The 15,718-nt window shown below is 59.2% G+C and overlaps 1 protein-coding gene across 2 annotated transcripts; it reads right to left on the bottom strand.

Annotated features, from left to right (window-relative positions):
* Positions 1-1,217: 1,217 nt before the first annotated feature.
* On the bottom strand, positions 1,218-8,919 carry EEF1A2 (eukaryotic translation elongation factor 1 alpha 2). 2 transcript variants are annotated; one of them, XM_081557597.1, is made up of 8 exons: positions 8,894-8,919; positions 7,359-7,579; positions 5,640-5,819; positions 4,896-5,192; positions 4,374-4,524; positions 3,116-3,372; positions 2,272-2,506; positions 1,218-1,623 (listed from the first exon to the last, which is right to left on the bottom strand). In XM_081557597.1, the coding sequence occupies exons 2-8, from the start codon at positions 7,500-7,502 to the stop codon at positions 1,496-1,498; spliced, it is 1,392 nt and encodes a 463-aa protein (XP_081413723.1). In that variant the 5' UTR covers positions 7,503-7,579; positions 8,894-8,919; the 3' UTR covers positions 1,218-1,495. The 2 variants fall into 2 exon arrangements, with proteins under 2 accessions (XP_081413723.1, XP_081413724.1); XM_081557598.1 differs by lacking the exon at positions 8,894-8,919 and adding an exon at positions 7,998-8,067.
* Positions 8,920-15,718: the final 6,799 nt, after the last annotated feature.

Raw genomic sequence — 15,718 nt, 5'->3', positions numbered from 1 at the left:
CTTGCTGGGCTGCATAATTCCCATCCCCACCCGGGGTGGTGGGCTGGATATGCTCCCAGAGTTCAGGAGCTTCAGGCCTCAGGCCCTGGAACCTGTGACACAAGTGAGAAGAAAGCATTTTGCAGAGGTGACTAAATTAAGGATCTTGAGCTGAGATGATTATGGATTATCCGGGAGTGGGGAGGGTCTTCAGTGCACTTCCATGTAAGCAGGAGGCAGAGGAGGTTTGACCCAGAGAAGAAGAGGCCATGTAACCATGGTGACAGAGGCTGGGGGGATGTGGCCATAGGCCAAAGGACTTCAGCAGCCCCCAGAGGCTTCTAGAGGCCGGACCCTCCTCTAGATCCTCGAGCAAGCAGGCCGGCCCACGCTGTGTCTCATCCCAGGGGTACTGGACTGTGAGAGAGTCCACTTCTGTGGTTTTAAGCTGCCAGCTTGGGGCCCATTTGTTGCCGCAGCCCCAGGGGACTCCTACACCGGGGGACCCCATGGCTGGAGGCTGCTCACCCTGGAAGGGACAACCCACAGCCAAGTTCCACTGCAGACATGCAAGTGTGCACTGCACCCGCGGTGGGGGATCGGCTCAGCCCCTCCTGAGCTCCGTAGGCAATGCCAACACCCCCTGGGGCTGGGGGCTGCTTTCTGGAGCAGGGCTGGCTGGGCAGGGAGCGATCCTGCCATTCCTCCCCCCTCCTCCCCCACTGACCACGGTTAGGGCTTTTGCTGGGGTTTCTGGAGCCGCAGTTCCCGGCTGTTTCATGAGCCCCGCTGAGGAGCAGGGTGGATGTGGCACAAGTGACTGGCTTGCAGGAATGGGGTATAAGAGCAGTCTTCTAAGAGCTTGAAAACCCAGAAGAACAAGGTGTGTGCGACAGTCACTCGTGCAGGAGGAGCCTTCTGCTCATCCCATTGTCAGAAAGACCCCCCCAAAAAAACATTCAACCCCCTTCTGCGGATCCGAAGTGACCCATTCTTTGTCCTGGATGCCCCCACTGGGGGCACGCCAAAGCTGAATTCCGAATTCAGCTGGACTCCGAATTCAGCGACCCACCGCCCACCTGGTTAGCGTAGGTGGACGCCTGGGCACGTAGCCAGCAGGGGTGATAAGTGCCGGGCTGGACGGGGCTGGCAGCTTGGTGGGGGGCCAGGAGGGGTCCTAAGGAGCGCCTTCACGCAGGGCAGGTCGCCCACCCCCCAGCAGCAGACGCACACGGTTCTGGGGTCGCTCAGTTTATTGGTAAAACGGGCACTGAGCGTGACAAAGGCTGGACGCGGAAGCCGGGGCGGCGGGGACGCTTTTCCTCTTAAAGAATTTCCACTGGACCTTGATGGCGAGCATCCAGTCGCTGACGGAGAGCTTCTTACAAGCGGAGGTGCAGACATGCGCCTGGCGGGGGGGCGGGGCGCCGGGGCCGCGCCGGGGACGGGGCCGGGGGTGGGAGCGGGGGCGGGGCGCGGCGCCGCCGGGGAGGGTCGCGCCGCGGGCGCCCGCGCTTCACTTGCCCGCCTTCTGCGCCTTCTGCGCCGACTTGGTGACCTTGCCGGCGCCGCCGCTCTTCTTCTCCACGTTCTTGATGACGCCCACGGCCACTGTCTGCCGCATGTCGCGCACGGCGAAGCGGCCTGCGGGGAGGAAGGGTGAGGCGCAGGCCTGGATGCAATGCGCAGGCGCACTCGCGCCCGCAGCATCCTCCCCAGCCCCTGGCCCTGGGGCAGGACCCTGGCGCGTAGCTCTCTGAGCCTGTTTCCGCGGTGGAGGCAGGAGCAGTGAGGTGCGAGGCTCCCTTCTCCTTAGATGGCAGGAATAACACACATGGGACTCCGCCAAGGAGTCGTTGTGGGAATTAAAAGGCATGTAAACAGTCCTTAGAGCAGCCTGGTGCAGAATACAGTTTACCCTTTAAGCTATTCTGAAGATGGCCAGCAACCTTGCACAGGCAGCTCTCCGATATAGATCTGTGGGTCATCTCTGGGGTATCTGTGGGGCAGGCCAACTGGAGGCCGGCGGTCAGTCCTCACTCTGGCAAGCTGTGGGCCTTGAGCGAGTCCCCTAGGGGACTTCATCTGCAGAGGGGGATACCATCCCCCACTCACCCAGTGGGGCCACCTGTGCTCAGTGAGACAAAGACCAAGTCTGAGTCTCCTCTAAGCTCTAAGCTGCAGCAGGAAAGTCCAGGACCCTCCGTCCACCCCACCCCCTCAGCAGTCCTCTGCCCTTGGCCTGGACTGGCCGCCACCTCATGGCTGCCCCTCCCCCATCACCCAGCTCACCGAGAGGAGGGTACTGGGAGAAGCTCTCCACACACATGGGCTTCCCCGGGACCATCTCCACAATGGCTGCGTCACCGGACTTCAGGGACTTGGGGTTGTCCTCCAACTTCTTGCCAGAGCGTCGGTCAATCTTCTCCTTCAGCTCAGCAAACTTGCAGGCAATATGGGCTGTGTGGCAGTCAATGACTGGTGAGTAGCCAGCGCTGATCTGCCCAGGGTGGTTCAGAATGATGACCTGTGGGCAGAGGTACGCGAGGCCATCAGGCATGCCCAGGCAAGCACCAGGGGAGGGCCCTGAGCTGAAGGAGGCTCTCCCCACCCCAAGTCCCTGGGGCCCAGATTGCTGTCCATGAAGGAAGGTCAGGATAGGGGGAATCCAGGTTCCCAGACCTGAACCCTGAGGTCCTCTTTGAGCATCTGAAAGGCCACCAGAGATAAACAATGACAAGGACATTAGGTTGAAAGGGCAGCACCAGAGCAGAGGCAGGGGCATGAAAAAACTACATCTCAATTATCATATTTCAGTTATATCTCAGTAAAGCCAATTAAAAAATCCTACTCACATACAGAGGTGACCAAAGAGGGCACAGTAAGCATGTGGAGGATAAAGTACCACAAGCCTGTTCCCAGCAGTAAACTGAGAACAGCCTTTTCAGGACCAGAGCAGGGACTCAGTGAGGCTGGGAGCACCCTGCCCGCTCTTCCTGCCTGCAACCATGCCCGTCCTTGGGGACCTGCTCTGCAAAGCAAGGATCTCAGTCCTCCCTGGCACCCAGCAGCCCCTTCGCTGAGGAGAGCCCTGGTACTGGCTGGGGTGGGCCCCGCTGGCCACTGGGCTGCCCACCTGGGATGTAAACTGGGCGGCTTCCTGGGGTGGGTCGGACTTGCTGTCCCCACACACGTTGCCCCGGCGGATGTCCTTGACTGACACGTTCTTCACGTTGAAACCAACGTTGTCCCCGGGCAGGGCCTCGCTCAGAGCCTCATGGTGCATCTCCACCGACTTCACCTCCGTGGTGATGTTCACAGGCGCGAAGGTCACCACCATGCCAGGCCGCAGGATCCCTGTCTCCACTCGGCCCACGGGCACAGTGCCAATGCCTGGGCCAAGAGGAAGGGAGCCGTGAGGGCAGGCTGGGGCCAGGGGTGCCCTGTCCTCCCAAGCAGGCAGGGAGTGGTCATGTGGTGGGAGGGAGGGGATGGGAGACCCTGGGCAAGGTGGACGCTGGGACCTACAGACAGAGGTAGAGACCTTTCTCCCACCCCATCTGGAGAAAAAGGGCCTGAAGAAGCAAGTTCCCAGAACACAGGGAACACAGGCACAGAGAGGGCCCATTTCTACCCCTAGGGGCAAGTGTCCCAAGAGGAGGCACCATGGGGCCCTATTTGTGAGACAGCAGCACCGCCCGGGGTGGCCCGCCTAGCACTGGTGCTGCCATCTCAAGGGTGAGTCCCAAAGGGGCATGGTGCCCCCACACTTCTCAGGATCTGCTTACACCATATGGCCAAAAGTGGGGGTGTGATGCCCCCCCAAGACAGGGGGCGGGGGGCTCGAGCCTGGTTTCCCTGGCTGTGGCAGAGGCTCCTGTGGCATTAAGGAGGCTGATGGCTCCTGTGCTGGGTGAGCGTGATACTCCACCTGCACCCAGGTCCTCAGCATCTCTGGCCACAGCCTCCAGGCTGGGAGTCCCTCACTATGGCTCCCTGTGGGCCTCACACTTGTTTATGGGTCTGCATCATTGCGTGACCAGCTCTTCTCATTCCTAGAGTGGGTGGTGTCTCCTGCAAGACGGGGACCTCCAGGTGGAGGGTGATAAATTACTCTCCCTGTGCCACTGGTGCTGGCATAGGGCTGGGCACTTGTCTGGAGGGAGGAAGACCCTGGCAGTCTTGGGATAGATGGATGAACAGATGGATGGATGGATGGAGATAGGTGGATGGGTGGTCCCCCAGAAAGTGTGCAGCATGGTGGGAGAGGCAGAAATAACTGGGCCCTGGATGCTCCTGGTCCGGGGCCGGTTCTCAGGAGGGGATCTGAGGGCAGAGCTGGCCAGGTGGGCAGGGGCGCTGCAGCAGGCAGTGGCCATGGAGCCCTCACTCACCGCCAATCTTGTACACGTCCTGCAGCGGCAGACGCAGGGGCTTGTCTGTGGGGCGTGTGGGGGGCAGGATGGTGTCCAGGGCCTCCAGGAGGGACACGCCACTGGCATTCCCTTCCTTCCTCTCCACTTTCCAGCCCTTGAACCAGGGCATCTGGGCAGGAAGAAGAAGGCACCGTCATAGCGCCCACCTCCCCCCACCCTATGCACCCCACAGCCAGGAGTGAGCAGATAAGCCTGGGCCCCAGCGGCCACTGCCCCCACAGTGTCAATCTGGGGGTGTCCCTGGCCAGCGAAGGGGCTGAAGCAGCTTTGGCCAGCTTTCTGGGGAAACTGAGCTGAGAGCAGAGTGCCTGTCCCCAAGGAGGCTGTGGTTCCCACCAGCACAACACCCACAGAGGGCTGGTACCACAGTCATAGGGCTGAGGGCATCCTGGGGACAGCTCCTTAACCCCCCACTGGCCATCTGTGCTCGCCCTGACCCGGGGCCCTTGGGGAGCAGCCCTGCCACTGCCAGGCACTCACGTTGGGTGAGGGCTCCAGCATGTTGTCCCCATGCCAGCCTGAGATGGGCACGAAGGGCACGGTGGCCGGGTTGTAGCCGATCTTCTTGATGTAGGCGCTGACCTCCTTGACAATTTCATCATAGCGCTTCTCGCTGTAGGCAGGCTCCGTGGAGTCCATCTTGTTAACCCCCACGATGAGCTGCTTCACGCCCAGCGTGTAGGCCAGCAGCGCGTGCTCCCGGGTCTGCCCATTCTTGGAAATGCCTGCCTCGAACTCACCCACTCCCGCGGCCACAATCAGCACGGCGCAGTCCGCCTGTCCAGAAGGTCAGGCAGGGTGAGCTCGGGCCCCTCAGGGCAGTGGACAGGAGCCTGAGCAGTTGCCTGGGGATGGAACCTGGGGGTCTCACCCTTAGAGGCAGTGTGTGTCTGTGTGAATGCCCTGGCAATGTCGAATTGTTGGGGGGGGGTGCATTTCTGCCTACGTTCAGTGTCCCCATCCTGGCCTCTGTGTCCACTTGTCTGTGAAGTTGGCCCTGACAGTGGCCAGCTGTCTTTACAGGCACTCTTGCCTGGCTGAGATGCTGGGGCGCTTACTCAATTCTTTGAGGGGTGAGTGGTGACAAAGGTGAGGGGTCCCATGGCCTGGCGAGGAAGCAGAGGAAACCCAACCACCGCTCACCAATTCCAGGGCCCCCAGGGTATCCTAAATGGTGCCCTTGCCCCACCTCCAGATCCCCTAGACCCCCGAAACCCCGCCCACCTGGGATGTGCCTGTGATCATGTTCTTGATGAAGTCGCGGTGGCCTGGGGCGTCAATGATGGTGATGTAGTACTTGGTGGTCTCAAATTTCCAGAGGGAGATGTCGATGGTGATGCCGCGCTCCCGCTCTGCCTTCAGCTTGTCCAGTACCCAGGCATACTTGAAGGAGCCCTTCCCCATCTACAAGAGTGGGGGAGGCGTGGCTCAGGACAGACCCAGACCCAACGGCCTGGTCACGGGTCCTCCTGGGCCGTGGGAGCAGCATGTCACAGCGGAGAGGGCCCTCGCTCCTGCCAGGACCGGGAACTCGGGACCCAGCTCTGGAACTGGGGACACCCAGACCTCATCCCTGCCTGCCCAGACCAGCCTCCTGCAGTCACAACGGGCGCCATCTGAGCATCCACCAGCAGGGGGCGCAAGGGCCTGGGAGCCGCCCTGGGAGAGAAGCCGCGGGCGGTTTCAAGCCCTCCCCCGGCTGAGGGCTCCCCTTTATCTGAAGCCAGGGTCTCCCCTCCTCCAGATAGATCTCTATGTCAGCCGACGACACCACTGGGTTTCACACTGTCCAACCAAAAAAAACCATCTGTGATTTTTTTTTTTAAGAAAGAAAGAAATCAGATGAGGTCGCAAGGAAGGGCCTGGCTTTCCAGCTCTTTCTACAGATAAAGCTCCCCAGTGGCTCTGAGGCTCCTCCCCCCACCCCCGCCTCACCTGAGCAGGGGAAGCAAAGCCGGGCCACCCTCTGCCAACACCTGCGCCGCATGCACAGCGAGACCCCCACGCTCAGGGCCAGGGCTGCGGTCAGGACTGTGTGTTCGCTGTCCAGCTGGGCAAAACCCCCTGCCAGGGCTGCGCAAGGACCGAGCTCTGCCCTCCAGGGAGGCTACCCAGACAGACACCCTGCGAACACCATCAGCGACCCCCCCAATACCAGCCCGGCAGGGAAGGAAAGACACAGCTTTGGGGCCCAAGAGCACCCCCACTCCCTCTGAGAACAGGGTTCAGCCCAGGCTAGCAACTGCCCCCTCCTGAGCCCTGGCACCAGTCATCCAGGTGAGGCCCTTCACAGCTTCCCCAGACAGCGGGCTTCTCCCAGAGCTCAGGGGTGAAGGTAGGGGGCACAGAAAGCAGACCCCTGCTTCATAGACACCTCCAACCATGGGTCTCAGAACTGGAGAGGATCAGCCTCCAGAAACGGAGGTTTGGCCATTAGGGCCCCTCCCATCCTCACTAGGTGACAAAGACCCCCATAAAAAAGGGTGTCACCCTGGACGAGTGGCCTGCCCCAGCCCAGCATGAGAAAATGGAGCTGATGGGCTGGGTGCCCATCAATTGGCTATTAATAGCCACTCTGAGTCCTGGCCCTGCCCTAGGACAAGCGAGGACAGCGCCACCCCCAGACTCAGCCCTGGGGCTACAGGAACCCAACTGTGGGGCCCAGAGACAGTGACCAGTACTGGGAAAAGTGCGCCTCCCCCTGCCCCAGGGCAGGTCCAGCAGGTTGGTCCACCTCCTCCACAGTCACCTCCTCAGAGAGAGGTGCCCCTGCTCCCCTGCCCCCTTCCTCTCCCATCTGGATGCTCTGACATACACATCCTCTTGCCCTGGAGGAGATCATCCAAGCTTTGTGCCCCAGGGTCAGGGAAGTGCCAGTTGGGCTGTCACATGGGACCCCAGCCTCACGGTGGAGGCGAAGCAGGAAGCTCCCCCAGGGCTCACCTCGGCCGCCTCCTTCTCAAACTTCTCGATGGTCCTCTTGTCGATGCCCCCGCATTTGTAGATGAGGTGGCCGGTCGTGGTGGACTTGCCCGAGTCCACGTGGCCGATGACCACTATGTTGATGTGGGTCTTCTCCTTGCCCATTCTGCCTGGGGCGTGGGGAGGGGCTGGCACAACCTGGGGTGCTCTGGCTCAGGGTGAGGGGATGCTGAGCAGTGAGTCTGTGGGTTGAGGCAGGGGCACAGGTGATGGGGGGGCCTCCAGGAGTAGCCCAGCAGACACTGCCCTGCCCAGGGTGGGAGCACACCCTGCCCCACAGAACAAGACCCCGAGGCTAGAGCCAAGTCTCTGCATTTAGCTGAGCAGAGCCCAGGGGCAAGCCCAAAGGGCCCAACAGCTGGAAATGACTGAGTGCCATGCCTACAACCCCCCCACCCCCCGAGAGGTTATCCCCCCTCTGGAGAGACCGAGAAACACCAGGCTGGTGAGCCCCATGACCAGTCAGGAGCCTGTTGATGAGTCACCCTGCCCAGCTCTCCAATGCCCTGTCCCCGGTGTTTGCTCCCCCACCCACGGTCTTGGGCTGGGACACTGCACCCAATCCCAGCACCCCACCCCCACCCCCTGCCGAGCTGTCACAGTGGAGAGATGGTCAGGGCTTCCCACTCCCCTCCTCGAGCAGCGACGGCGCCATCTTCCTCTCATCCCTGCCCGGCAGGCTGGCACGGGGAGACAGGCTGGCCCAGACCTCAGGCAGGGTGATGCAGTGCCCAGATCAGGGGCCCAGAATAGCTCAGGCCCTCCCGGGATCTGGACAGGGGGCAGACAGTAGGGCAAGAAGGTGGGGGTCCCTGCTCTGTCCAGAGGGTGAATCTGGCCCCAGCAGCCAAGCTCAGCAAATGACAGATAGGTGCCCTCAGCCTGCTGGGGGCAGGGGGCCATCTCCTCTCCCTCCCCTCTAGTCACAGCGTCGCAGCCCCTGCTCCATCCCGGAGGTCAATGGGGAAACCTAGGTAGCCCAGGAGATGACAGGCAGCTGGGGGAAGGAAAGCTGGAGAAAAAGGTGCACCCTAGGGTGCGGATACCAAGTGGACATCGCCAGCGTGGGTGGGAGCGGGGTGGCAAGGACCCCTCAGGTCTGACCTCCTGCCGTTCTCCCGCTACATGGTGGGTACCTGCAGCGCCCACCCTCACCAGCCCCCAGCGCTGACGACCCTTCCTCAACCCGGCAGGGCCCTAGGCGGTCCCAAGGTCACGCTGCAGGTCGATGCCACTGTTGAGGAGACTCGCCCCCACCTCAGCCGCCGCGTAAACAAGCGATACCACAGTGCCCCCACCCAACCCAGTGCCGCCCGGGGGACTGACCCCGGTGCTAGTGCGGGCGCGCTGGGCGGGCAGCAGATCGCAGGGAGGAGCGCAGCCTCGCCGGGAGCCGGGACGGGCCGTCTATGCCCCCAGGACTGGTCCCGGGGAAAGAGACCCTCTGCGGAAAGCTAGGGGGCGGGGATGGGGACCCGGAGGCCCAGCGTCCTTACCCAGAGCCGAAGTCTCAGCCAGAGGGACTGGTGGCGCCGGCCCCGGCGGTTTTATCTCTCCAGGAGGGGGGGTCCACCTATCGCCCGAGCAGGCGCAGTGCACCGCGCCCCTGCAGTACGGCAATGCGGTACCGGCGCGGGCGGGGCCGGGGGCGGGGACGCGAGGGATGCAGGGTCCGCGGGCGCGCGCGAGCGCGACAGGGACGCGAGAGGAGGATGCGGCAAGGGAGCGAGCTACAAAGGCGGAGACGAGACGCACCCGGAGGGAGCGCAAGCAGCGAGAGGAAGAGGACAGATAAAGCCAGACTGAAACGCCAGGCTCAGGCCCTCAGGGAGAGAGGATGGGTGCGCCAAGCACAAGACAGAAAGACATTCGGATCATAAGAGGAGGTCCCAGGGACGGGGCCCAGTCCTCAGGGATCCAGCAGGCAGGGGCAGGGTGGGAGCACACCAGGTCGAGGGTGGGTGCGGAGGCCGCGGTCTGGGCGGCTGTAGCGTCTGCCCCTTGGTTTACAATGGACTTGTGTTCTGAGGTGTCTCCCCAGGGTGGCCTAAGGGGTGCAGGCCCCCCTGGTAGGACTCTAGAATCTGGCCCCCTTCTCCACATGCCTGCCACAGAGGCGTGCCCCAGCAGGCCTCCAAAGCCAGGCTTCTCCCTATTGGGCCCCGTGGTTCCCCGTGACCTTGGAACTGTGGCCTCCAGGGTCGCCTCAGCTTGGCCAAGTGGCCTAAGGCTCCACCATCAGATTCTGAGGCCCCCAGAAAGAACTGTTCTCCACCCTGGACCCCTCTGTGTGGAGGGTACACTTGAAGTCTGCCCCCAGAGCCCACTGAGACCTTCCAGGGCTGCCCTGGTCAGCATACATGGGCAGGGTTCCTAAGGACGCAGAGCTGACATGAAAACAAGGCTCCCAAAGAGAGTCGCGGACCGTGGTCCTGGCGGGGTCAGAGTGCCAGGCCGCAGGGAAGTGGGGTGGTCACAGACCAGGGCAATGACCAGAATGGATTTCAGGGAGGGGGAGGGGCCAGTGAAGACCACAGTCACGGCCCCTTCTAGGGACCCCTGACCTTGTCAGCTCACCCATGATCATGTCTCTCCAAGGCCATCTCTCCCATCTCTCTCACATCCTGAGGACAACACTCGGGTTAGGGTTGGGTCTGGGAGAAGGTCAGGCAGGGTCTCAGAAACATGTGAGGAGAGCAGAGGCCCAGGGCTCAGCACCTTCTGATGGGGCAGTGCCCACAGGGAGCCCCCAGCGATGGGACCCCCGGCAGGCCAGGAAGTAGAGATGGGCTGGGGGCCAAGCAGGTCTCCCTCACCCGCAGTGAGGGTTTCTCGGGGAGAGGGGGAAGGGCCCCTTCTGCCATGCTGTCCCTGTGTCCTCGGGTAGGCAATGGTTGGCAAGTGACCCAGCACTTCCTCGCGCTGCTGATTCCATCAAACAGGAGCCAGGAATTAAAAATAAACGCCTGCAGGGAAAGCACAGCCCAGCCCGCCCAGCTGAGCTGGTCTCTAGGCTTAAGGTGTCCTGTCCTGCTGAAGGTTAGGCGGCATCTGGGAGACTCTGCGACTGGCCAAGGGTGGGATGGGACAGAGAGGGCAGGAGGCCCGGGTCCCTGTGGACACCACCCCAACTTCCTCCAGGGGACCTCCAGCTGCCTGCAACCTCAGAGGATGTTTATCAGACACCCCCACACAGGTCTGCGCCTCTCTGCTTCAGGCTCACCCACAGCTGTCAGCTGGCAGGCACCAAACCGCACTGGGGTGCCCGTGCCAGGGGCCAGCCAGCACTGGAACACCGTGCTGCTAGGAGCAGTGGCCACCCCTTCTGGAAGGCAGCATCCTTCCCGAGGGTCTGCTGGCTGACCCTGGGGAGCAGCCTCCAGTGGCTTCTCCAAGAGGCCTCTGTGTCCTCAGCCGTACTACCTGCAGGGCCCTGGGAATCCCAGAAGATTCAGCGTCTGGAGACACTGGGCTCACACAGTAGTGAGACACAGGGAGGTATGATGCTAAATAACACCCACCGGCAGAGTGGAGCACTAACCACTGCATGGTACAACTCACTGGCAAACAGCTGCTAACTATTGCATAGTGTTTAATGCCTACTAACTACTGATTCATACTTAATAACCAGGGAATAGTACTGAATAACTACTAATCACTGACTAGTACTGAATAACCACAAAATACTAAGTAGTACTAAACACTACATGATGTACTAGACAGCCACAGTCACCCAGCCTTGCATGGTGGGGCTCCCAGGCAGCCTGAGGGTCCATGGATCAAGAATCAGCTGGGCACAGAGAGGCAAAGCACAGTGCCCGAGGGCACACAGCAAGGAGGGCAGAGCTTGCAGATGTCTTGGAAGACCTGAGCCGGGTCAGTGCTGCTTCTGGACAAGCCCATCCAGGTCCCACCTGTGCTCTGCCCCTCCCAGGTCAGGCGCTGCCCCCATAGCCTCCCTTTCCCACATCTGAGCCATTGGTCACTGTGGCCCCCAGTAGCAGCCAAGGTTGTGGGTGGGGGCGAGTGAGAAAGGGGCTCCAGCTAAGGTTGGAGGCAGCTTCTAGGGAGCAGGCAGAGGGAGGGGTCTGCCTCTTCAACACCCCCCCCACCAGCTCCCAGGCCCAGTGAGCTGTTGGGGGCGACACACGCAGCCCCCTCTTTGGCAGGCGGGGTTTTCACCAGCCTAAGGAAAGAAGATCCAGCTAAAATTAACCGTTATCAAGCTGTCAGCCCTGGAAATAAACCCGCCTCCCATTGGCTGCGGGTGATGTCACCGCCGGGTTAATAATAACCTGCGAATGCAGAGCATTCCACCTGTGCGGTGCGCCTTCCTGGGGGGCCGCGGCCGCAACAGGTGGGGACGGCCACCCGGGTAATGGTCGCGAACAGCGGCCTGGGAAGGGGGGGCGAAGAGAGGGAGAGCTGCGCGGTGTCTCAGAATGACTTCACCCCCTGCCCTTGGGCCACACTGGCTGCCCTCTGACCCCTGGGCATCGGTGAGCATCCTCACGTGCGGGGTCAGTCGCACCTGTCTCCCAGTCTAGCTGGACAGTGGGACCCTGGACGGCCTCGGGGACACGTTCTCCCGCCCCCAGCTCTTCAGGCCGGGCACTCAGGGGACCGAGCTGCCCTCGAGGCCGCAAATTAAGAGTCTCCATGGCGAGGAGGAGCTCTCAGCAACCCGCTCCCAGCAGAAGAGCAAAGTCACGGCCCCTAATCAGAGAAGGGGCGGGGCCGGGGCGGGGCCGGGGCACGTGTAGGCCAGCAAGACCCCATGATCGCCGACCCCCCACCAGCCTGCCATCCCTGGGCTGGGTCTCCGGGCATAATGAAAGGAAGGGGGCGGCGGGTGGCGGGAGGGATTCGAGGTGACTTGCTGGACAATGCAGGCCCCCAAACACATCACCGAGCGTGTCTGGGAGGATGGGGTTGACCTGAGTCATCCAGAACAGTTTAGAGAGGGGGACACCATCCCTTAGAAAGGAGGAGGGCAGCCAGCCTGCCCCGCCCCCACCCACACTGGGGCCAAGGGAGCTGTCCGCCCACCGGTACAACGGCAGAAGCAGGGAGCCGTAGCCATGGTGATGGAGCTTTCAGACTCCTCCCCGCAAGCCCTCAGACTCCTCCCCCCAAGCCCTCACTTCCCAGGAACCTGGGCCAGCCTGCACTAGAGCAGCACCCTTGCTTCAGGGAAGCAGAAGAGGGGGTTCCTGTGGGCTGGGCCTCTGGCTCTGGGCCACTGCCAAGGGGGGGGGCTCTCCAGCTTGGTGCTAGGAAGAGGGAGTGGCCAGGTCCCCCCATTCAGTTCACTGCAGGTTGAGAGGCCAGCAGAGAGATGGAGAGATCAGCCAGATCTTAACCCAGAGATCTTGGGTTAAGAAGGCGCGGCCCTGCCATGGGCCAGGGACACAGGGAGAACCAGGGGAGGTTCTGCAGGCCCGACGACCCCCCCATGGTCAGTGTTCTCTGGGCCCAGGTGGGCATGTGCTGTGTCATGGACTTCTTTCACACCTGGATGGGTTACCCTGGGCCCCTGCCCTGGCATGGGGGAGGGAGAGGTCTCAGCCCTAAACCAGCCTCCCACTCCCAGGTTCAGAAATTTCCCTGGGGAACAGGAAGCTCCTTAGCAACCCTGGAACCCTCGTTTTCTGCTCTTGAATAGAGCTTCCCTCAACTGCACAGTTGGGAATAACCTGCCTAGGGAGCTGGGGGCTCAGGAGATGTTAGAATGAGTGATGCAGGAGGGCAGGGAAAGGACTGCACACTGAGGGAGACAGGGCTCCAGCCTGTCCTTGAACCACTTAGAGAAACTGCACGAAGCACAGTTGTGCTTGACCACCAGGTCAAGAAATAGAACACTCTGTTGTGCCCTCAAAAGCACCCCTACTTGGGCTTCTCCTACCAGACATCACTTTGCTGGCTCTTAAGCTTTGCATGAACAGTCCACATAGCTTCTGTTCTTTTTTCTGGCCTCTTTCACCTGCCACCACATGTGCGACTTGCACCTGTGCTCCTGCATCTGGGAGGTGTTTGTTTCTTCACTGCTGTGTAGCATTCCATTTTCACTGCTGTGTAGTATTCCATTTCCAGTTCTGAGTTGCTGAAAATTAAGCTGTTATGAATCTCTCCTGCGTGCCACTTGTGTGAGCATTTCTGTCTGCTGTAGGTGGTTCTGAGCCGTGTGTATGTGTGTACATTATTCCAGCCATTTGTGTACTGCCTCCTGGCTGGTAAATTCATCCTTTGATACCTGCTCTGTGACAGTGGACAAAATTACAGTAAGCATTTCTCGTCCTCAGTGAGCAGATCCACTTTTGCAGAGCAGGCAGTGAAGGGTGAATTTACCTCCAAGAGAAAGCTAAATGACAGCTAGTGTTTTCTCTTGATAGGGAGGAAATTTTACTATTTTTTTGCATGTCTAGTGATTTTTACCAGACCACCTTACCTGCCTCCTGAGAAATATGTATGCAAGTCAAAAAGCAATAGTTAGAACCAGACATGGAACAACAGACTGGTTTCAAATTGGGATAGGAGTACGTCAAGGCTGTATATTGTCACCCTGCTTATTTAACCTATATGCAGAGTACATCATGTGAAATGCTGGGCTGGATGAAGCACAGGCTGGAATCAAGAGTTCCTGGAGAAATATCAATAACATCAGATATGCAGATGATACAACCCTTATGGCAGAAAGTGAAGAGGAACTAAAAAGCCTCTTGATGAAAGTGAAAGAGGAGAGTGAAAAAGTTGGCTTAAAATTCAACATTCAAAAACTAAGATCATGGCATCCAGTCCCATCACTTCATGGCAAATAGATGGGGAAACAATGGAAACAGTGACAAACTTTATTTTCTTGGGCTCCAAAATCACTGAAGATGGTGACTGCAGCCATGAAATTAAAAGATGCTTGCTCCTTGGAAGAAAAGCTATGACCAACCTAGACAGCATATTAAAAAGCAGAGACATTCCTTTGCCAACAAAGGTCCGCCTAGTCGAAGCTATGGTTTTTCCAGTAGTCATGTATGGATGTGAGAGTTGGACCGTAAAGAAGGCTGAGCACTGAAGAACTGATGCTTTTGAACTGTGGTGTTGGAGAAGACTCTTGAGAATCCCTTGGACTGCAAGGAGATCAAAGCAGTCAATCCTAAAGGAAATCAGTCCTGAATATTCATTGGAAGGACTGATGGTGAAGCTGAAACTCCAATACTTTGGCCACCTGATGTGAAGAACTGACTCACTGGAAAAGATTCTGATACTGGGAAAGATTGAAGGCAGGAGGAGAAGGGGATGACAGAGGATGACATGGTTGGATGGCATTACCGACTTGATGGACATGAGTTTGAGCAAGCTCCAGATGACAGACAGGAAACCCTAGCATGCTGCAGTCCTTGGGGTCACAAGGAGTCAGACACGACTGAGCGACTGAACTGCACTGAGTGATTTTTGGCTGAATACTAAACATTCTGTAAAGACTCTGGGTTCTGTTACCTTCCTTGGAATACTTTTGGTTCTCATTTTAGCAGCCATTCCATTACTGGACTTTGGTGGGCTTGTTTTCATGCTTTGTTTGTCAATCTGGGAACCCCAAAATGCCTCCCAAGACCCTACACTCAATAAGATTCAGCTTCCAGTTTTGTTCCCCCCAAAGCTCTTTATGGAGCTCACTTTTAACTCTTCTTAGATGGGGCCTAGAGTAGGCGCTGCTCTCGGTATAATCTTTTCTCCTAAAAAATAAGTGAGCAGTCTCTTCACTCTGGCCAGGCCCAAGTGCCAATGCCACCCAGCAAGGCTGGTCTTCCGGTGTTTTTGTTTCAATCTCAGCTCCTAGTAGACACAATCTGACAAGTCCTCCAAGGAGTCATGCCCTGGAATAACCTTTCCCCTTGAGTGCAGAAGGAGCCTGTGGCTTGCATGTAGCCAACAGCACATGACAAAGCTGATGCACCGTCACTCTCTTGATTGGTCTGCAGTATTTAAGACTTGGTCTTTGCAGACCAGAGCAGAAGTTTCCCCTCTTGGCCTTGAAGAAGTGAGCTTCCAGGTTGTGAGAGGCCTGGAAGGGGCCATGTGTCAGGAACTATGGGTTGCCTCTCAAAGCTGAGCATGGCTCCTGCTATCCACCATCGAGAAAGCAGGAACCTCAGTACTACAGTCACAGACGATTCTGCCAACCACCACGTGACCTTCGAATACGTCCCCCCAAGCCCCTGAAGGAAACACAGGCACCTTGATTGTACCCTTTAGAAATCCTGAGCAGAAGACCCAGTGAAGGCACACCCAGTGTTTCCACATGGCCTTGGGGACTTCCCTGGTCCAGG

This window comes from Giraffa tippelskirchi, chromosome 13 (assembly GCF_054371585.1).
Source record: "Giraffa tippelskirchi isolate mGirTip1 chromosome 13, T2T-mGirTip1v1.2.pri, whole genome shotgun sequence".
NCBI lineage: Eukaryota > Metazoa > Chordata > Mammalia > Artiodactyla > Giraffidae > Giraffa > Giraffa tippelskirchi.
The sequence above is the reverse complement of the archived record's forward strand: the minus strand, read 5'-3'. Positions and strand labels throughout refer to the sequence as shown.

What these genes read in the sequence shown, in the direction of transcription:
- EEF1A2 (XM_081557597.1), bottom strand. Translation starts at nt 7,502, where the DNA reads ATGGGCAAGGAGAAGACCCACATCAACATAGTGGTCATCGGCCACGTG. An exon ending in GGACGTGTACAAGATTGGCG is followed by an intron (nt 3,373 to 4,373) that starts GTGAGTGAGGGC and finishes CTCTTGGCCCAG; the next exon opens with GCATTGGCACTGTGCCCGTG. An exon ending in CCGCCCAGTTTACATCCCAG is followed by an intron (nt 2,507 to 3,115) that starts GTGGGCAGCCCA and finishes CTCTGCCCACAG; the next exon opens with GTCATCATTCTGAACCACCC.